The sequence below is a fragment of the Mus musculus genome, chromosome 6 (genome assembly GCF_000001635.26).
Source record: "Mus musculus strain C57BL/6J chromosome 6, GRCm38.p6 C57BL/6J".
NCBI classification, from domain to species: domain Eukaryota; kingdom Metazoa; phylum Chordata; class Mammalia; order Rodentia; family Muridae; genus Mus; species Mus musculus.
The window spans coordinates 23,320,523-23,343,894 of record NC_000072.6 but is presented as its reverse complement, the minus strand read 5'-3'; the positions used below and the strand labels follow the sequence as shown (position 1 = coordinate 23,343,894).

At 39.1% G+C, this 23,372-nt stretch overlaps 1 protein-coding gene across 17 annotated transcripts in view; it reads left to right on the top strand.

The window, feature by feature from the left end:
* Positions 1–23,372, top strand: part of Cadps2 (Ca2+-dependent activator protein for secretion 2) — a 578,403-nt gene that overhangs the window by 497,281 nt on the left and 57,750 nt on the right. For 5 of the 17 annotated variants that reach the window (XM_006505111.2, XM_006505109.2, XM_006505108.2 and 2 more), the window contains 5 exons: positions 14,734–14,875; positions 14,993–15,112; positions 20,460–20,615; positions 22,042–22,189; positions 22,948–22,962. In XM_006505111.2, coding sequence (XP_006505174.1) covers positions 14,734–14,875; positions 14,993–15,112; positions 20,460–20,615; positions 22,042–22,189; positions 22,948–22,962 — 581 coding nt within the window. The remainder of the gene's footprint in view (positions 1–14,733; positions 14,876–14,992; positions 15,113–20,459; positions 20,616–22,041; positions 22,190–22,947; positions 22,963–23,372) is intronic. The other 12 variants (XM_006505112.2, XM_006505110.2, XM_017321640.2 and 9 more) reach the window with 3 other exon arrangements.

Here is a 23,372-nt window from a genome sequence, read left to right as displayed (position 1 = left end):
GTGTGAAGGCTCCCGTTCAACATGCACTGTGATTGAGGCATTCTCCTGAGAATGGATCTATCTCCTCAGGGGATAGTAAAATGCTGTGACATGTATGACTTGTTCATTCACATTCAGAAATCAGAGAGGAAGCAAGGGTCTTCGACTGAGACTGCTTACCAGCATAATAACAACTTTCACTGTTATCCTAGTGGTCAGTCTAGCATCAGGGAAAACATGGTGATAGGTTCTCTCATTTTCCCTAGACTCAGTTTGCTTGCCAGCACTTGCACTCTGGGTGGCGGTGAGGTCACTAACCTCCTACTGGGTATGGTTCTTACCGTGATACCCCACACCTCCTAGAGTCTGGTCATGGCAGGAATCTTCTTTCCTGAGCTTTCTATTAGGCCAGATCATTTAAATCTTCCTCAGGCAACAGGCCTTTCACCTGTCTGAGCAGGCCTGACCCCATTTCTCCATGGAGCTTTAAAGCATGGTCCTCGGAACTCTGGTCATCCTGTCACCAGAGTCACTCAGACTCCATACTCCTCTTGCCAAAGGCTGTTCTCACTCTGTCTCTACTTCCTCTACACTTAACACTTCCTATATCTTCAAAACTTTTAAATAGCACTATTACATTCTTTTAATTTTAAAATTAAAATCTATGTCTCTACAATTGTAGTTTTAATTATTTTTTTTAAGAAAATATTCTTTGGTTTTGTTCATTGCTAGAACCAGATATCTATCTCTTTGATTATTATCTCTTTGAGTCAACCTTCTTAAACTGGGAAAGAAATTCATGTAGAAATGAATGTGTGATGCTGTACACCCCAGGTCCATCCCAGATTTCAGATCTGAGGCAAACTGAGAACACCTATTCTAGTAAGAAAGGCATCAGGTTCCAGTACTTACCAGCATGGGCTTCAGTTCCACACACAGTCCATCTCTGCCACTTGACCTTTGACAGTAGCTTAACCTCTCTGAGCTAAAAGATCTTTACTCACAGAAGGAGAATGGTGATTACTCTTACAGCATCATGGTAATTACATTTACAGTGTCATTCATGGTGAGGATAAACAGAGTAAAGACACGGGTAATAGATGCTAAGTGGATATCAAGGATACTGTAGACTTCCCATCTGCACCTCCAGTGTTCAGTACTTCTGTAGTCTTAGCCACTCTAGCCAGGTTCATATCATCTCCAAATACTGTATGTTATGAAGCTGGAGAACTGAAGGACGATTCCTAGTTCAGATTCAACCACAATGCCTGCGCTCAGGAGAGCCCAATATAGTTTATTGTCCACATTGAATCATTCATTCTGCATGTCAGCCACAGCCAATTCAGAAAGGCCATTTCTAATCCTTCCTACCAGAGAGAAGGCTCTGAATGCCCTTCTTGTCTTGGTTGCCTCTCTTTATTCCTATTCTGCTGACAAAATGCATGTCTTTTTCTTAACATTGACTTAAGATACATATAACATAGTAATAAGCGCATGTACTAATTCAGGGGTAAACATGGACAGACATCTTTTTAAAATGCCTTCCTCCATTTGAACAAAAACACAAGAATAATCAGGATTTTATAAGACGAGGAACTGAGTTCAAGCCCAATACCAGCATGGGAAAACCAGGCATGGTGCTATGCTCAGTAATTCCAGTGTTGGAGAGAAGGAAACGGGTGGATCACCAAGGATCACTGGCCAGTAAGTCACAGTGTCACAAGCAGCATTATGGACATTTCCTGAGGAAACACTGGAGATTGAGCCTGTTCCAACCTATACCTGCACATTAATAAGCATGCATATATGCATAATGAACTAACCGTATTACCTGAGTTGGAGATTATTCAAAAGGAGGAGTTTGTTAATGTTCATATTCAAACAGTAAAGATGATAAATCATATATAAGGTACACAAACTACTAGGCTTTTTCAGATAGGAAATAAAATACTTTGCAGACTTCTTGAAAGTTTTCTTGAGTTCTCACAAGCACATTAATGTTTTAATATTGTTTAATATTTATCTTTGAGAAATATGTCTTTATTTTCAATTTTAAATTTGTGAAATAGAGAACCACAATTTTTATTAATTATTAGTTATATTTCAAATGTTATCCCTCTTCTCAGTCCCACCTCCATGAGCTCCTCACCCTATTCCCTCTCCACTTTGCCTCTAAGAGAGTCCTCCCCAAACCACCTACCCACCCCCACCTCAAGCATTGCCCTTTTCTGGGGCATCAAGCCTCCACAGGACCAACTGAATCCCCTCCTACTGAGGCCAGACAGGCAGTCCTCTGCTATGTATATGTAACAGGGGTCACAGACCAGCCCATGTATGCTCTCTGGTTGGTAGCTTGGTTCCTGGGAGTTCTGAGGGGTCAAGTTATTTGATACTGTTGTTCTTCCTATGGGGTTGCAATTAAGCTCCTTCAGGCCTGCTCCTAACTAGGAGTCCCCGGGCTTAGACTAATAGTTGGCTGTAAGTATTGCATCTGTCTCAGTTAGGTGCTGGTAGAGCCTCTCAGAGGACAGCCATAGCAGGCTCCTGTCAAGTACAACATGACATCAGCAATAGTGTCAGGGATTGGTGCCTGCACAGGGGATGGATCCCAAGTTGGGGCAATCTCTGGATGGCCTTTCCTTTAGCCTCTGCTCCATTTTTGTCCCTGCATTTCCTTTAAATGGGAACAATTCTAGGTCAAAAGTTTTAAGATGGGTTGGTGGCTCCATTCTTCAACTGGGGAGCCATCTCTATCTATTGGGAGTGGTCTCTTCAGGTTCCATTTCCCCACTTTTTTGGGCATTTTTATCTAATGTCATCCTCATTAGATCCTGGGAGCCTCTTATATCCCTGGTATCTGAGCCTTTCTAGAAGTTCCCCCCACCCCACCCCATGCTGCTGCATATTTCTATTCATTCTTCTGGCCCTCTGGTCTTCTCTCCCTGCCCCAATAAATGATCCCGCCCCCTTTTGTTCCTCCTCCTCTCCTCTCCCACCCAGGTTCCTCCTTCCCTCTGCCTCCCATGATTATTTTGTTCTTCCCTTCTAAGTGGGATTAAAGTATCTACACTTGGGCCTTCCTTCTTGTTAAGTTTCGTATGATCTGTGAATTATATCATGGATTTTCTGAACTTTTTTGTTAATATCCACTTATCAGTGAGTACATACTATGTATGTATTTTTGGGCCTGGGAAAACCACAATTTTTTAATCTTTAGTTTATATGTACGTGAGCATGTGTGTGTGTGTGTGTGTGTGTGTGTGTGTGTGTGTATACATGTATGTATTTTACATGTGCATGTGTGTGTATATATATGTACATGTATGTTATGTGTATGTATACCACATGTATGCATGAGCCAACAGAGGTCAGAAGAGGGCATCAGATCTACAATTAGAGTCATAGGCAGTTGTGGGTCCTTAGAACCAAATATGGGTGCTCTGTAGAACAATAAATGCTTTTAACTACTGAGCTATCTCTTAAGACCCAAGAGAACCACAAGATTTTAATTTTTCAGGTAGAACCAAAAATAGTTCATGGTGGTTTCATATCGACTCCTATTTTATAGTATTTCCTTCATATTAACTGCTGTTTGTTGTATATGAACACTATTTTTGTGCTTATTTTATTGTGCAGTCCTAGATCAATAAAGAAGCATTTATTAGAGACCTCTTTGGGGCACTTTCAAAACTGAGGGTATCCTTATCTTGGCTTGGATTTTGCAGTGATTAACAGATTTATAGAAAACATCAATTATTTCTGAGAAAAATAGCTCCTTCGTGTAGTGATGTGAATAAAAAGCTCCCCTGTGCCATAATTTCCTTTTGGTGCTGGGAGATTGGTGCAGCCTGGGGAATTGGGGGAGAAAGAGTAACTTTCACCCCAAACTCACAAGTTTTGTTTCACAAGCAAGGCCACTAAATAATTTCTCAGCAGTCGACAAAACATACTTTCTTCCTAGCTATTACTGTCCCTTTTGATGGTAATGAAGACAATTGTAAAATAATCATGTGGGTATTATTATTATTATTATTATTATTATTATTATTATTATTATTATACCCCTCGATAGCGATTTGGTGAAATCTGTTTAAATATTTATTGTCAACCTAAATGGCCCTCAGACTATTCCAGTTTGAAATGTATAGGAAATCCCTGTCTATCCTTTTGTCCCCCTTGAAAGGGAGATTTACATAACAGGCATGCTGTTGCAATTTTTCCCATATTGACCCAATTAGAGTTATTGTCCAAATCCCAATTAACTACAACCTAAACTATCCAGGAACACTAGCAACAGAGAGCTCCAAGTGGTTAATCTTGGGTGGGAGGTAATTTGCTGAATAAGGGTGCTCCCTTCTAAAGATGATTGTGTATGGAGGCAGGGGTGTGCTGCAGACGGCACGCTGCTAATTGCAGAGGATTTTCAATGATCCTGAAGCATTACTAATATATGGTTAATCTCACATTTTCTTTTCCAATATTTAAAATGACTAATTTCATTCAAAAATGAGATACCGATGAGTAATCATCCTTCATAGGTGGACAGCTTGTACTTGCTGCTTCGGATGTCCTCATAAGTTATTTACCATCACTTTGCATCAAAATCCTCATGAACTGTTTATCTTTTGACCTGTAGAGGGGATCCTAAGTAAAGACTCTTGGTTTTCCTGCTGAGGAAACTGGGGCTGGAGAAGGCAGTGAACCTGAGTAGGGCTTTGCCCACAGGGAATGAGTGGGGGTGGGGCGACATCACTTCATAACCAGTTCAGTTTCGTTCCAGAATAACAAAGCATATTCTGAGAACATCCATGCAGCAATAGTATACTTTCAATGATTCCCCAAGCTTTTGATTTTAACTCAGAAAATGTTTATAGGGCACTGAGTTATCAGGACTAAAGGACAGTGATGGTTATCAAATACAGAGAGGGTTAGATAAAACAAGAGGTTAACTTAACATCTGTGACAAGATTTCCAGGGGAAATTAGTATCAAGATTTCCACGGGGAAATTAGTGGAGAAAGGGGGCCAAAACCTCAAATCCAGTTTCTCTTTCAAGGAGGAAAAAGACATGGCGTCTGAGGTGTGTGTTTTCTCCGGCAGTTAGCAATGATTAGAGCACTTTGGAGCTCGGAGAACACTTGGAGGTGAGATGTGGTTTCCCTCAAGGGAAGAGTACCAGCTGCATCCCGCTTTTAGCAACTGTCCCCAACCGCCCACCCTCCTGGCCTCACCCAGGATTCCCAGAGCAAGGCTGGTGAGGTAAACAAGCTTGGGCTCTGTTCCTGGCCAAAAATGTCTGAGCCTCTGCTTGCCTTCCGTGCTGCCTCTGTGTCCCCACCTGCTCCCCCAACTAGAGGTAATTAGATGGGTAGTTACTTCAAGAGGCATCTGAGGAAACACTTTTGGAAGAGACGTAGTAAAAGTTGAAATGTTTTCATAATGAAGCAATTACCATGTTAGTTAGATGATAACTGAATGTCTATAAAGCAACTACAAATAGATTCCACTCTTGCATAGTATTTTCTACAGTTGTCCCACGGAGAATAGATGAGGCCAGTGGCCGCTCCCGAGAAGTGAAAGCCATCTTACAAATGGCACTGATCATTTCTTTCAGCACGCCTGAAAGGCAGGCCCTTGCAGCTAGTCACCTTTTAATCTGTGGATATGCTAGCAAGTGGCAAATGACCATTCTATGGGGAAATGATTCCCAAGTGAAAAATACCATGGTGCTTCTTCCCTAATTAACAGCCTTTTCACATTGCTAGCACATTAAAGCCAGCACGAGGAACACCCGTGCTTATGTAATCAATGTCACAGCGTCTCTGCCTAAAGGAATAATAAATGTTCAGGCTCTATGCTAAGTGAAAACCTGTTCCCCAAGACTTTCACCTCCATAAAGATGGGCTCATAAAAAAAATCGAAAAAGGAAAAAATTGGAATGTGGTCTCATGAGGATAAAAAGGCTAGTGTTAATAATTAACAAGGAGAGTGAAGAGGAGTCAAATTAGCCATAATAGAGCCCAGAGTGACTGGCAAAGTCACCTCTCATTATCAAAAAACTCATTAAGAAATGAAGAGGTGGAAATCCCGCTGGGTTCCTCTCACACTTCGGCTGTATCAGAGATTATTTTTCAGATTTCTTTCAAATGAAGAGCTGTTAGGTCACCATATTGTATATTAGGTTAATCTGCAGGCTTTGAAATATGAAGGCCTGGCACCTGCATGTTCTTCCACCCCGGTGCTTAAATGAGCCGTGTGTCTGAAATCCACGAAGCAGTGTTTATAGAGAGATCTGTATACATACACAGAGAACAATGCAGAAAGGGTATAAATTCTGCATTATACTGAGGCTGTGTCCCAGCAGCGTCATAGACAGCTACTCTACAAATGATAGGATGACCACCCAATAGGAAAATGTATTTAACTCTGATCCCTAGAGATGAGTAAATTTTTAAATTATACAACAGAACTTGTTCTCTTCCACAGAATAATGGAAGAAGTATAAAATCGGTCGACAGAAGCATTTTCCATTAATAGAATTCCACGGAACTCTAGTTTCTGTATATAATGTAGACATTTAAAAACCACTTTCAGTCTGCATTCTCTTTTTCTGATGGGCATCTGTGTCCCTCACAACAGACTTACAGAAGCATATATGAATTCTGCTTCTGAGCCTCAAAAACCCAGGCCCTGCTGACGTTGATCGTGATACAGGCACACTCACTTGCTCCCATTAAGGGAAAAGGTATTACAGGTCATGACTGCAGATATCAGGATGCTGTGGCCGGTGTTACATAATCTTGTAAAGCCAGCCTGAGAACTGCTGGATCGTGAAGAACTGTTTCTCTGAGCTTTGGTTAAAATTCATACTGAATTTTGCCTGAAGAAAACCCATAGGAAACAAAAAAATGTGGATAAAAAAATAATACTTATCTTTATGAAGAAGCATGAAGTCTAGTATCAAATGGGGACGTTTCTATGTTACTAACTCTAATGATAGATTGTTGTAAGAGATACAGCTTAGTCTCTGTTCTGTCCTCTGAAATTTTTTGTTGTAATTATAAACAGAATTGTTATATTGATTGTTTCTATGTTTATAGTAGATATATTCTCCTTTCTTGTTCCCAAAGTAAGGAACACTGTGACTACTCAGTTCCCCATTACCTCTGTTTATGTAATATTATGTACATACATACATACATACATACATACATACATACATACATGTATCTGATTCTCTTTGAACAAGTGACTTGAGAGGAAAAGAATACCTGAGTGTGGTTTTAGGAACTTATTCTTGTAGTTACGATATGAGTTAAATACTAGTAAACTATAAAATTACTTTTCAAAATGTTAACTGATTGAGGCTGGCAAGACAGCTCAGTGAGTAAAGGCACTTCCAGCCAAGCCTGATGACTGAGTTCAATCCTTAAGAATATTCACATGGTGGAAGGAGAGAATCCACTCCAACAAGCTGTCCTCTTAATCACACGAACACACACACACACATACCACACACACACACACACACACACACACACAGCATGTCATACACACTCTCTAACACACACACACAAGTAAGTAAATACATGTATTAAAATTTAAATGAAAGAGTAATGAAATTCATGTATTTTCTTCTTAAATTGAATAGGGTACTATAAAAAATTTCACTAGAAGTTATATGCAGAAAACAGGCATTTATTGGGTATGCACTTAATGTGCCAGGCTCTTGGCTCGTAGGTGTCCAAGGTCTTTGTTTGATTCTGTGCTTTCCTTTTTCCCAACATTGCTGTCAGCCACAACTCGCCTGGCTTCGCTCCTGAAATCCTGACTCAAGTGTCCTATGCTGTTTGTCTTTGTTCTGTGTATCTGTCAGCAAGAAGAGTTTCTATTAATTCTATATCTTAGTTCACTGTGCCTGCCTTTCTGTGTGCTGATAGAATGTGTATTCCCTTTGAATAATTGTCTCATAGCAAACTCTGTTGGTTTGTCTTGTGGTTGGTGGTATTTGCTTTGTTTTGCTAGCCATGAATTACTCTTTTACTTATAAAATACCTCATTAGAATCTGAGGAAGGATAATCACTCTTACCAGTAATCCACTAATGCAAACTAATTGAAAGGCGGTGCAGCAACATAGACGCAGATTATATAGTGCAGGCGAGAGCAGCATATGTTTACCCTGAAAACAATACATGAATACTTTCATTTGCCTATTCATTTTTACCCAGTAATATGGTCTCAGTAATTTTATTAATTGGATCATAGTGTAAAGTGTGTTGAAATATTACTATTAAAAGCCTATGTCAAGTACTTTTTATTTATTAATTGTTGGAGATGTTCAAACTAATTAGGCTGGCTGCATCCTGAGTTTTGCTTTATTTAAGCCTTTTTGCTTTCTTTTCTGTCATTTCTACTTGTTCTATAAGACTTCATATATACATATTCCTTCGTTCTCCAGCAAGGTGGTATTTGGGAACAAGGAATTTTTGGGGAGAAATGGTTCTTTTGATCAGCAGAATAGGTGCTGAACCTCCACTTAAGTTGCTGTAGCCAGTTCTTAAGATTCCAGGGCAATCCACTCTACTCCCACATCTGGAGGACATTGTCAGAAAGAATCTTGTCTCTGGGGGAAGTACCTGAGACATGCTGCCATGTGTTTGAGGACAACCTGGTCAACACGGAGGCTACCAGGCCGATAAGTCAAGGCTACACAGTAAAAAAATTAAGAAAGAAGGAAACCTTCTTGGAGAAAGCCAGGTTGAAAACTTTCCCTTTCAATTGCAGCATTGCAGTAGTGTCTTGTAAAGCCATGAATTAGACTGGTGACAGCTTCAAATCATAGTCACAGAGGGAAGACTCCTGACGCCTCGGGCTACCTCTAAGAGGGGCTTTTGTCTGATGGAAGTAGGGTGAAAGCTGGCATATGGGCAAGCAGGAAAGAGCACACATTGACAGACAGGTGTGAATTTCTGTAGCGGTTGCCTTCCCACACTAGTATGCTATCCCTGTTTTCCTTTGCCTTTCCTGCTCTTTCCTGCCCATAGTACACCATGTACTTTCTATTTTCTCCTCGGCCTCTCCTTCCCTTCCCATCTTCCCTCACTTGTGTCTTTACCCTTCTCTTCTCTCTCTCTCTCTCTCTCTCTCTCTCTCTCTCTCTCTCTCTCTCTCTCTTTCTCTCTCTGTTCCTCTCTGATTTTACTGTTCTCTAAATATAAACAATAATGTCAGTTTTTCTTGGTTATTCAAATGTGATTATTGTCTTGATTATATAAATGTGATTATTTAAGAAAATCAAATGGGAAGGCAAAAGATAGATGGGACTGGTAAAGCCAGTGCCCAGACTGTGGATTCCATACCCAGAGCTATGAAAAAATTAAAGGCAAGTCTAAGCTGAAATAGGAGGAAACTTTTAGCCAAAATTAATTATCCACTATAAAAAGTCATAAAAGGTATAGATAATCTACAATTCCTCAAAAGTATGCATGAAATAATCATATTGCCAGTAGTAATAATTGACCAGAAAAAAAAATCTTTTTGTGCCACATTCATTGAAGTAAAAGCTATTCATATCCAGTAGTCAAATCTTGGGTAAATCATAGAATTTATCATGACAGCATCATCTAGTGACATATATTTTTATCCAAAATGTGAAGGGTATACAGGCCTCAATTGGCTGTATAGCTGTCATTCAATACAGTCTCCCAAGAAAATATACAGTAGATGTATCCAAATATTCCTTCATACATCAAACATCTGAACATTTACTGTGAGCCAGAGCTCAGTGCAATACTGAGCAAACAGCCAAGGTCCTCCACCACACGGACAAGTGCTGTCACAGGGAGGAAGGGGGAGAAAAGAAGTAGGGAGGGAGAAAACGCCAACTAACCAGATCAAGAACACTAACTGGTAAAGGAAGAGGGTGCAGAAAAATATTTACAAAAAGATAGGATTTGAGTTACTCAAAAAAATCATTGAAATTATGCCACAGGAATTGTGAGACACAAGCACCAGGAACGGGCTGCAGAGATCATGGTAGGATAGATCACTGAGGGCCTTCATGTCTTTCGGGTTTCAGGTTTGCTGGTCGAGTGGCACATAGGACTGTGCTCTGGGAAGTAGGTGGGGATAGAGATAGAGATAGAGATAGAGATGGAGATGGAGATGGAGATGGAGATGGAGATAGAGATAGACATAGAGATAGACATAGAGATAGAGATAGAGATAGAGATAGAGATAGAAATAGATGGAGACGGAGACGGATATGGATATGGATATGGATATAGATATAGATATAGATAGGTAGATATAGATATGTATATGCAAAGCCCTCTGACACTTTGAGAAGGTAAACTATCCCAGGCAAAAACTAGGAGCCCAAAGGCCAATCAGGAAATGACTGCATGAGTCCTGACAGAAGAGAAGTGTAAGAGTAAACTAAATAGCCACAATGTTGATAAGCAGAGGGGGGACCTGGTACAAAGATATGAGGGCCAAAAGATGCAAAGATCTTGATTACTGGTTGGCTATAGGGAGGGAAGGAAAGGCTTTTGATGTCTACCTCTGTGATGCTTGTGTAGAGATGAGATTTAAAATCTCTACTTTTACTCTAATGTGGGAATAAAGAAGTTGGAGAATTCAATGTAATAGTTTTGCTTATTCTAATAAATTTCAATTTATTAAATCTTTTTATACATTGTTTTTAATCATATTCTTTCCCCTCCCCCACTACAAGAGCCTTTTCACCTCCCCACCTACCTACCCACTAACCTCCAAGTTATAAATTGGAAAGACAACAATAACAAAAATGCAAGTCAAAACAAGAAAATGAATGCAGTACTTCCCGAATATATTTAAAGACAACACTTGCTAGACGTACCTTTGAGTCAACCATTATTTAATCTTAGAATCAGTCAGTGCAATGTCTAATAACAACATTGAACTGAATCATTTTAGATTTCTGCCTTTTAGTAAGCTGTGTCTTTACTGCCCAAACACCTAATCTCTCTGTAAAGTAGCTTTTGACTTGAAGAATTGCAGATTCATTTGGAGGTGTAATAATTTTAAGGATCTTGGTAAAGTAAAATGTTAACAGTGGATAAGATGCTCAAGATGGAGAACCTAGAGTTCTTCCTTTCTATTTTTCTTTCTTTTTTTCTTTTTTTAATGCTATACTATATGAAGTAAGGTTTAGTCACATAGTTTTGCTGTAATGCAATGTAAAACGTTCTAGCTTTAGTAAGGATGATACTGTCAGAATACAAATTTACTTGGAAAGCATTCACTGTGTATCTAAGTCTTAAAAGATATCAATGCACTGATCCTAGGTTGACAGATGGAGGAGTAGATGGACAAACTGACAGGCAATATTTTATGGTAACCTAAATAAAGGAGTGACAATTTTATAATATAGAGAGTTACATATTGCTTTAGTGTCCAACCCTGGTTCCACTTCCTAATGACTAAATGGCCTTAGGTAAATTTCCTAATCTCTCTAAACTTTATCTTCTTCATTAATAATTAAAAATATTTCTTTCTTCCTAGAGCTTTTGTGACAGTTAAACAATGGAATGTACAATACAACTTAACACAGTGCTTGACATTTCAAAAACATCAATATAGAGGAGGAGAGATCTTAAGCAAAGATACAACCAATAAGATTTCATTACATTGCCTAACTGGGTTGTCTGGGATACTGGGTTTGATATTTCAGGTAAAAAAAATATTACCCTTGAAGCTTAGCATCTTTATTTAGGCAACGTTTGGTTGAAAGGTAACTGAATTATACTGTATAACAGTACCTTTCAGTTCTGTGACTTGAGTCTCTGGGAGTGAATGAAGCACCTTCCATTCATGTGCTGATGAAAACTTCATTAAGATGACATTAGTCTTCTTAATAAGACATTTATCACTAAATTTTGCCCCCTTTAATAAAAAACCTTTCACCAATAGATAAGCAAGAAAAGATTTCTTTAGTGTATATGTTTGTGCACTCACAGAAATCAGAGGTCAAAGAAATTTGTCTTCCTGTATTGAAATGTGCCATATATATTAATATATATGTGTGTGTGTGTGTGTGTGTGTGTGTGTGTGTGTGTGTGTGTGTGTGTACCACTGTCTTTCACTGGAACCTGGAGCTCCTAGATTTAGCTAGACTGACCAGCCAGGCAAGCCCACGAGGGTGCCCCTTTCTCTACCTCCCAGTGCTGAATTTGCAGGAGTGCACCATTGAGCCCAGCATTTTACATACATGCTAAAGATTCAAAGTCAGGTTCCCATGTGTGTGCAATGAGCACTAAAACCAAGGAAAGGTTGATTTTGTTTATTTAGTTTTTGGTTTTGGGTTTTTGGGTTTTTTTTGTTTGTTTGTTTGTTTGTTTGTTTTTGGGGGGTGTTGTGGGTTTTATTTTGATTATGTTTTTGTTTGTTGGTTTGTTTTGTTTTTGCTACAAGGAAAGTCTAAGCCATATGAGAGCTAGAGCAAAGTCAGTATTGTATTTCACAAGTCCATCTTTCTCCATCCTCTACAAGCTTAAGAATCACAGAAATACATTGAGAGCATTCCCTGTACATATCACATTAGTGAGTGCTGTGCACTTTGTCAAAGTCTTGAGACCTTGGGACTTATGTTCGCTTTTGTATGAAGAAGTTGATGTGAGGAGCTGGTATATTGAGTGTGTGACCAGACTGTTGGCTTGCTGCAGGTTACACATGTTAACACTCAACATGTGCAGATAATCAAATCCATTAAAGTGAATGAAATTGATGAGAGATTATTCTTTTAACATCTTCCACTTCTGCCACCTTAATCAAAGCCACTGTCACCTTTTACCCAAAGCTTTTCACTAGCCCCCTCTTCTTTCTTAATTGCCTCCCTTTGTTATACAGCAACCAAAAAGGCAGGACCATGTCACTCTTTTACTGACAAGTACTCATAATAAATTGTGCCATTGTATCCAGTGAACGTCCACACCATGTCCTAGAACCCAGATGCCCCCAAAATCACTCTTTTCTTTCCCCCAAAATCACTCTTTCCTTTCCTGACTGTTGCTCCTTATCTTTGTAGAATATCCCCTTGAAAAGTTTTATACTAGATATTCCCTCCACCTGGCAACCCCACCACCTCGACTATTGAACGTCATGGGAAACTTTCCTGATATTTGGATTAAATTTAAACCTTATCTCTTCAGATGTGCCTTTCCTGAACACTGACTCTGTGTGTGTGTGTATGTGTGTGTGTGTGTGTGTGTGTGTGTGTGTGTGTGTGTGTGTGTGTGACTGTGTGTGTGTGTGTGCGTGTGTGTGTGTGTGTGTGTGTGTGTGTGTGTATTAATGACTACATTTTCACCTGGAAGACATAAAGCACTCATAAATGTGTTTAGGATATATCCACTTGAAAAACATTTACAGCAAGATTAATTTTTTAAAAATGGGAATCTTTCAGTCTTAGCATTGCCAAGTGTTGTCCTGCTGAGTCTGCTCTTTCTAGGTCCAGCTTAACCTCATGCTGTACCAATGTTTTAGTGCAATTGTGGTCTGTGTATAGAGAGCATGGCCCCAGGAGGTGATGGGTACACCCTGTCCTTGATCAAGTACTAGTAAATATAACATTTAACCCATAGGAATAACAACAATATCAACCAACCAGACCCCCGGAGCTTCCAGGGACTAAACTACTAACCAAGGAGTACACATGGGGGGGACCCATGATTCCCGCTGCATATGTAGTAGAGGATGGCATTGTCTGGCATCAATGGGAGGAGAGGCCCTTGGTCCTGTGAAGGCTAAATTCCCCAGTGTAGGGGAATGACAGGGCAGTGAGGTAGGAGTGAGTAGGGAAGTGGGGCGCACCCTCATAAAAGCAGGGGGAGGGGGGCTGGTATAGGGGTTGCAGAGGGGAAACCTAGAAAGGGCATAACATTTGAAATGTAAATAAATAAAATATCCAATGAAAATAAATAAATAAATAAAACATTTAAAAGACAAAACAATAAAAATATTTATAAAGTCTACAAAGGGCATTCCTAACCTTAATTTATCGGACTAATTGGAAACTAAAAAATAAGAAGAATGTAATATATTGATTTTAAATACAGAATTATTAGGCCTGGAAGTATAGGTCATTGGTAGAGCATTTACCTAATATGCTACATGCCCTAGATTCAAACCCCAGAACCACAAAAAGTAATAAGCTAAATTGAACACTCTAAAAACAAATCGCCAGATAACCAAAAAATTCATGAACTGGAATAGATATTTCCAGGGTCACAGCCACCATTCCCAGTGAATTCAGAAGTGTAGCTCTTAGCTATAATCAAGCTCACCTGGACAGTTGAACAGGTTTAGCATTGGCTTTCCTGATACACAGCCTAGCAAGGGGGTCTGGTTGTGCTTAATTGCTGCATTTACATGTGTGAGCACCTTCTGTGGAGGCAGCAGCTCCCTGGAATTTACAGTAAGTGGTCATGTGCTGATGTGTTAAATCTCTTAGAATGTACAAGCATACCACCTGCTTAGAACATATAATCTATTTTTGTTTTGACAGGCATATATGAAAGGCTAAATATAATTTTGAGGTAATCTCCATGATATGATATTCAATATAAAAAGCAAAATTCATTATCATCTGTATTCTATCAGTTTTACCATGTGAAACACTTTCAGGGGAAAAACATTATTTTCCACCTCTTTTTTTCTTCCCAAGTAGCTAATACTATCCCTCTGACAAATACTGTTTCTGCTTGCTTGTTTCAGCACTTTTGTGTAATGGAAAATTCCACAAGCACTTGCAAGAAATCTTTGTGCCCTTGGTTGTCCGCTACGTTGACCTGATGGAGTCTGCCATCGCCCAGTCCATTCACAGAGGTTTTGAGCAGGAGACATGGCAGCCTGTCAAGTAGGTGTCCTGGTGCCCTCAGAGCATCTGTCGCAGTCCTGACCTTATGACTTTACCTACAGCCATCTGTGGTTATTGCTTATGGTGGCCCTTCCCACGTTGTTTGTTTCTTTACAGGAATATCGCCAACAGTCTTCCCAATGTAGCTCTTCCAAAAGTTCCAAGTCTGCCTCTTAATCTTCCACAGATTCCTAGCTTTTCTACTCCTCCGTGGATGGCTTCTTTATATGAGTCCACGTGTGTATCCCTCACTTATTTCCTGGTGTTGTGTTAGCTAGTGCATGGCCTTGGCTGTTTTCCTGTGCCGATGTGTCCCGAGTGCATGGCATTTATCACTGTTGATTGAGGAATAGTGTCTTTGGCTTTACTCGTTTTTGAGTTTTTAAGCAACTGAGCTGAGCTTAGCATATTGATGATAAATGATGGATCGAAAGAAAAAAAATCACACTGGTTTGATGTTGCTTATGTTTATTTTATGTGGCCAATGTCATGTTTTTTAACCCTAAGTTATTCAATCTACCTTAAGCAGTACAAACCCAAGTTTCCCATTTTGACAATTGGGGTAAGTTCAGCTTTCTTACTGCTCACACCTTTGACATTGTATATGGAGAAAACCATCCAAAGAGGATAGCAACTGTTTCACTGTGTTCTGTTTTGTATCTTAGTCTTAGCATTGAGGAAGCAGAATTAGACCTTGCAAGAAAGCAACTGTTCGTATTATCCCAATGCCAGGACATTCTTTTGTTGTTCCTTTCCTACATCGGTTGACATACCTTGCAATTGCCTGCCTACTATACACTAACTAACTAGCTAACTAATTGTCATTAGGGAAAAGGGCTCTAAAATTGAATATGTCTGACTTTAAACTTTATATAAACTTTAAGCATATGAATAATAAATCTTTCTTAGCCTCACTTTCTTCAATTGAAGAATCATTGATTCCAAATAAAAAGATAGTCTTGTGGGAGAGAGTAAAAAACACTGCATAGAAGTATCTGGCACATCCTAGGTTTTCTATAAATAGTTACTACTACCAGAACATGCTAGGTGTGAAATAAATGGTAATTACTACTATATGTTATCATTGTTGATGGCTCTTCCCATTGTTATTTATAAGTTTGCTCTTTTGAAAACTCAGAGCCTCATAAAAATCTAATGAAGTTATAAAGTTAGTTTTCAAATGTAAAAAAAAGTCTTTAACACAGACCTCACATTAAATCAATTAGCACAAACATTAGATTAAAAAATACTGAGAATTTATCTGAATATTCAGAATTTGCTGTGTTCTAGGTACTCTGCCAAGTTCTTTATTTCACTTTATCCTTATAACAACTCTGTAAGTGTCACTGTCTCCATTTCACAATTAAAGAAATGGCATTCACAAGTAAATTAATAAGAGAAAGAAATACCCAGGGTCTCAGAGAACATGATAGGCAAACTTTGACCCAGATTCACTGGACCTTGGGACCCTTCATGCACGTCGCTTTATTCTACTTCCATAGAACAAGCTGCTCAAAGACTGAACTAGCTTTCCTTCTCCCTAACACCAAATCTGTTCTCAGTCTTGAACATATACAGTAGAGAAGACAAATGGGATGATACCACGAAAGAGAGTGATAACCTGTGAAAATGTTTCACAGGCATTATTACCCCAAACTAAACATCACTGGACTGGCATGTCCAACTGGGATAGGATCTTGCATGTCAGTCTTTGCCTTAGAGACAAATTTTTTTGTGCCATTGGAATACATAGAGTTGTTTGCTCAGAAATTACCTACATGGAATAAGGAACCTTTCTAAATTTATAATTTTGGCCTTTGTATAATACTACCTCTCTTCTAACTCCTTCTCCATCTACATTTTACTAGGACAGTATGATTTGTGGGCATTATCCCGTATGCTTTAGTTCTATGTTTTGCTACTCTGTTAGCTTGGAGATTATAGGAAACCCGAACCTTCTCTTGTTGAGACCCTTTACAGAGTGATGTCAATATCAAGACAGGATAATGACAAGTGGGTGATGGTGCCTTTATTGTCATAAACAAATAAAAAAAATATGTGTTACAAGTTGATCACCATGATCATCACCAAGATTATTAGGTTCTTTGTTGTCATAGTGACCATTATTAGTCATAATGTTATGATGTTATCTCGGTTCACATTTTAAGTTGGTGTATGGTTATTGTAAAAACTGAAACCTTTATTTTGAAAGTCCCACACACATATATCACGTATACTGTGCTCTGATTTTCTTTCCCTACTCTTTCTGTCCCCTCATCTCCCAGTGGTCCTCTTCCTGTTCCCATTTTTTTTTCCTTCTGCTTTCAGGTGTTTGAGGGTTTTTAGGAGTCTCTACTGTGGGTTTTCACAATATGGTCAGTGAAATCTTAATCAGGAGACCTAGTGAACACAGTCCCTTTCCAGAGGTTAGGGGTCAGAGACCTGTATGTCTTGAAGATGGCATCAAAGGTGGCCTTGGAAAGGTTGCCAAGGGTGACATTGCAGCCCCTGGCTGATGTGTAGCAGTCACCAATACTGGTTATCATCAGTAGCTTCTTGGGCACATGGGGCAGAGACAATGTCAGTGCCTCTGGGAGCAAGGATGAAATACACCAGCACAGAGCTACAGTGGACTGTCACCTTGCACAGAACAATGTGGGGCTTTCCAATCTTGTTCCCCTAGGAGCCTCTCCATTAGGGACGATAGAAAGCTTGGCCAAGATGATAGCCCCCTGAGATAGCAGTAGCTGCCTCCTTGAAGTACAGAACACCAAGATCATTGTAGACCCCAGTACCGACAAAAGCCTTGAACCTTGAACTCTGCCCAGCCAGAGTCTGCTTCTGTGCTGGCATGAACTTTAGAACCTCATCCTTTCAGGATCTGCCATGGAGAAAGCCAATAATCTAGGATGCCTTAGTGGCCAGGGAGAATAGGTAGATCTCTTGATTTTCATGTTCTTGACCAGGTGGCCCAGCTAGGTGGTGGGGAATCCACTTGTTTTCAGCTTTACCTCCATGAGCCTCAGCCACAACCTTGACATCTAAGCCTCTGAGGAATCCTCTGAGAGGCATCTGTGGTCTCCAAATCCTGTCCGCACCCCACCCCACCCCACCCCAGGCCCTCTAGGCCCTCCCACTAGACCGTATCATCTGCCATTGAGTGAAGAAGAATCTTCCTATTATTATTTTTTTTTTTTGGTCTCAACACTTGATATGCTTTATTGAAAGGGGACAAGTAGAACAGGTAAATACAGTGGGGACTATGTGGGGGACATGCACAGAACGACTATAGAGGTGAGATGCAGAAACCCCTACTGGGAAATCCACTTCCTTAGCAACTGACCACTTCTCCGGGTATTCACCAGATCAACTGACATTGGTCAACTGGGAGCTTACTTTGAAAGACTCAGCAGCTAGATTCGGGATTACACAAACTGTGCCAAATTCTTTAAAAGAAAAAAAATTAAAAATAAAGAAAGTCCCAGAAAATTCCTCCCCGTCTTTCTGAATACAGAGTCATCATTTGGGAAGGGGTGGTAGTACTTGTTATTAGCTATGCAGATGAATGTCATAAAGATAAATTTCTACTGACTTAGGGAATTAGATCAGGGTTCATTATTTATATTTGAGTTCTTTAATCTGTAGTATTTTTAGGATTGGGTTACTGATTAGAAATAACTTTTAATGAAAAGTCTCAGAATAAATTGAAGGTTATCTATACCAACTCAGACCTATTTATATTTTTTCATCTATTCAATTATAAAAGACACTTATTATACCAATTAAGTTCCCAATTAAACACCTTTATTGTCTCTAATTTTCATGTAGCATTAAGTAGAAGAAACACATATTCAGGTCTCTATAAAGATACAACTCACATTTTGTATAAGAAAAATTTTAATAGAATTTTTCCTTAACTATGAGATTATTTTTATTTTGGTTTGATGATAAATTTCATTGGTGGTGTATTGCTAAAGCATGCACATTTTTATGTTCCTCCAAAATTCATCAAGCAGACTTGCCTCTTGCCAAGTACATTCAATTAAAACGCAGATCTGCTAACTGTACCCTATGGCTATATGGGGGTAGATTGCCTGGCCTTTTATTGTTCTTGTGTCTTTCTTGTACATATGATACGTGTAAAGAGCCTTACACATTTTTCACAGTAGTGTCAGTATAGCCTCGTCAAGTCTTTATTGAGGCTCTCTCCAGCCCACATTAAGGTGAATAGACAATCAGTCAGTAAAATTCAGGGTTGTCATGATTGTTCCCTTGAGAACTTAAATCTGAAGAGGACTCTGCTAGACCAGGAGACTCTGAGAAATTCCTGGTGGAATGGGTCTGGGATAGCAACTTAAATTAGAGATAGAGCTGAGACTCTGAGGCCAGGGTACAGGGCAGAAACCAAGCTTTTAATTAGCCAGGGCAAGAGGTGATTTTCCTAAAGCTCGCTAATTAAGATATATTTAGCTAAACAGTGTAGTTGTTTAAAATAATTTCTTTTAAAATTTCCAGTGTGCTTCTATAATAAATGGGTTTTATTCTTTCATTTTCTTTTGCAGAGTAAGAATATAAATTTAGTGTGATGTATGTAGAGCAAGTGGAGCAGTTATTAGAACACTATGAATAAATAAGACATTGCTCAGTTTGTTTTTTCTTCTTGCTTCTGTTTGGTTCTGATATTGCAGTTGAGTCTCAATGTGTTCTAATGTAGGAGAATTTTACTTTCAAACATCTGTTGTCCTATTGGCTGGATGCTTGGCTCATGGAAAGTAGTAGTAGTAGCCCTTGCTCTGATGAAGTATGAACTGTTCTGCAGATCGCCTCCATACATGGTATAAAATTATAGTTTCCTAGAGGAATTTTATCACCATGGTGAATGCTGGCTTCACGATCAGGCACAGAGACACAAAATGTGTGCCTTTGGTCTAATTTCAAAGCACCTCAAATATCATTTCTAGGTTAGACCATTTCTGTAATGTCAGTTTTAAAATTATGAGCTAGAAGCAGCACAAAGCAGTTCAACCTGGAAGTAAAGGTTTGCTTTCTTACCTAGCCTATTGCTCCCTGTGTGCTAAGGCTCCTGTGTGCCCCACTCCTGTAGATGGAAGGTCTCAGTGACTACAGAGGTGTAGATTCGTGGTTAACAGGAAGGAAGGCTGCTCCTAGGTGTGAACATACACATTTTCATGCACAAAACACTTTTTCGTATCCTTAAGAGAAAATCTTGTTTTCATCATTGTCTTAAAAATTGGTAAAGGATGTTAAAATATTAGTCCTTATATGCATAATTTGATTTCTTTAGTCTCTGTACCGATATGAGTCCTCTTTGTGAAAACTTACTACTGCATTTATTTCTTTTATATTCCCTGTGGCTTACCTTGTTAAGAAGTTAAAAGGAAGAGTTAGAAAGCTAACTGAAGAGAGCACTGGATCATGAAAGATTGTATGTGTAAGATTGTATGTGGTATATTCTTCACTGATAGCATTATCACAGAAGGAAAACCAGTGGATGGATGTGTGTGGCCCATACTGTTAACAGTGGAAGCTCATGGTGTTCTTTTGTTTCTTCTCTTTCTTCTAGCAATGGCTCAACAACTTCCGAGGATCTGTTCTGGAAGCTCGATGCGCTGCAAATGTTCGTCTTTGATCTCCATTGGCCAGAACAAGAGTTTGCCCACCACTTAGAGCAAAGACTTAAACTAATGGCCAGTGATATGATAGAGGCGTGTGTCAAAAGGTAGATGCGTGTTCCAAGTTGCTGCTTAGTATGCCAGGATCCATAATGCCATACTGAGTACCTGTTACTTAATTGTCACAGGGAAGAACTGAACATAAACCAGTGTTTCAAAATGTATTAGACATTCCGTTCTCTGACCTTAATCCTGGGGAACCATGGAATTGGCGAACTTAATCTAATGATACTGTTTTCAGGTCTCCCACCCATTCCTCTAATCAATAACACTCATACCATAACAATCACATCTACCCCTGCATATCTCTCTGGGAGAAGTGTACTTTATCGTAAAGCCATATCTCAGGAGAACTACGGAAATGGTCTGCTGAGATCTTATGCATTGTGTATGGTGTCTGTGCAATGAAGTGGTGTGAGGAGCTCAGAACATCGTCCCAAGGCTACTCACTGCTTTCTGGGATTTGCTAGTGACATCAGACGAGTTCCAAGTAACAACATGCATTCTCGGCACTCAGCCAGAAATAAGTTAAAGACTTCAGAGCCTTTCAGATTTGTTTTCCTATTTAAACAATGGTATGCTAGTAGGTCAGTCATGTGTCCTCAGTGCCTGTGCTTATGGTATATTTATATGAGTCTATGCTCTGTGGGAAGTACATCCAAGTGTCAACCAAATGCTTGTTGGAACAACTGAGCAAGCTCACTGAGCCAAGAAAGTCCAGTTCTTGGAATAGTGTGAAAGCCCTCCTATAGCAAGATAATGATTGGAATTATTTAATATTTAAAACTCATCTGTGAGTCTCGTCTCAAACCTATAGGTCAGATTACTGGGGGCATATTTAATAAAGACCCAGCAAACTCGCCTGTTTGATGGGTTTTTACATATTTCAGGCATTTAAGAGAAAATTTAAATGGCAAATAAAAAAGTGTAGTTTTCTGTGGTTTATTACCCTTTTCTGGTTTTCTAGGCTGCTCTCTCTCTCTAGCTCTCTCTCTCTCTGTCCCTCTCTCTCTCTCTCTCTTGCTTTCTCTCTCTCTCGCTTTCTCTCTCTTGTTTTATTCTAACACAAAGGATATCTTCTGCTTAAGTGCAGAAGAACAGGTAGGTTTTCTACTTGGAATTTAACTTAGGCAATAAGTGGTTTTTTTTCATTAAATATGGTACATTAGACATAACCAAAAGGTTCTTTTGGGTGTTCGTATCATCTTGAGTAGCTGCATAAAACTAGCATGTAAAATATTATAGTGAAACGTGCTTGAACCATTTTCTTCTATAAAAACATCACAGTCTAACCTTTATTTGAGATGCCAGCAAAGAACACCCCCACTTGGCCCCACCCCCACCACCTACTTTGTAGCTCTACTATGCCTCTCTGTCTGTAACTGCATGTCTTATGCTATCATCATTTGACTTTTACAAAGGGTTGGTGTGTATGTCAGGATTTCTTACTGTAGTTCATGTTTCAATAACTAGAACAAGAACTGCGTTCGAACTCAAGCTACAAAAGGCAAACAAAACAACTGACTTGCGCATCCCAGCTTCCGTGTGCACAATGTTTAATGTATTAGTTGATGCTAAAAAGCAAAGCACCAAGCTGTGTGCCCTGGATGGAGGACAAGAGGTAAGTCCTAGAGCAGTAGTGTAGCCTGGAGGAGCCTCTGCTCTGCAAGGCTTCTCCTTTTGTATATAAACACTGCTAAAACTTTCCAAGTGGCCTATAATTTCCCGTATACCATTTTGATGTTGACTATTTACATAAACCTTGCTTGTTACATGCAAATGAGGAAGCTAAAAACCTGTCTGCTTTGCTTATACAAATTTAGAAGACTCAGAGTTTGCATCCATTTAAAAAAAAGTCACAAAAATATAGCATATGAAAAATTCTATTTATACAATAGTTTTCATTTTTGTAGGATCAAATAGACACTAGTTCTTATTTGGCTGAGCAAAATGGTAAGCCCAGTTTAATTGTTGGGGCCCACATAGTGGAAGAAAAAAATGCTACCAATTGTCCTTTGACCTCTACGCAATGCCAAAGCACCCACCCACCCCCACAAACACATGCACAGAATATATTAAGCTACAATTTAAATTCAGTAAAAGCAAGCACTCATTAATAAATGCCTCATTATTACACTTTTAATTATTTTGTTTGTTGTTTATTTGTTTGTTTGTTTTAAAAATCAAAACTGCACCATCATCTCCTCATGATTTGTTCCTGGTGGCAGGTGAGTGAGGGAAAACAGAGCTGTAACTTGTATGCTTGGATGTTTACATTGACATTTTGTGTCTTTTCTGTTGTCCTTATTTTTCATCATTTCTTTGTTCTTCCCTATGTTCTCCATCATTATTTCATTTTTCCTCCATCACATGATCCAGTTTAGGAATCAGTGGGTAAGTCTCTTGATTTGGTTTCCTTTGGTTTGGGTTGGGTTTTGTGTGTGTGTGTGTGTGTGTGTAGCAGGAAGCTGTTGGGTTGGTTTTTTTTTTTGTTTTTTTGTTTTTTGTTTTTTTTTTGGTTTGTTTTTTTTTTTTGGGGGGGGGACACATCTTTATTTGAGAATTATGTACTTTTTTATCTTTTTTCCAAATTAAAATAGTTCTATTTCAAAGTACTTTAGGCTTTGATATATATGTACAAAGTTAACAGCGTGTAAATACACTTTAAAAGATGTCAAAGAGAAACTTCTTCTCTCAGGCTGCAAAATCTACAAACTTACTCTTGCATTTTAAAAAGATAAAGTTATTCAAAGCCAAATGCATTCACCATCTTAAATTAAAGTCTAAATGAGTATAGAGGCAGA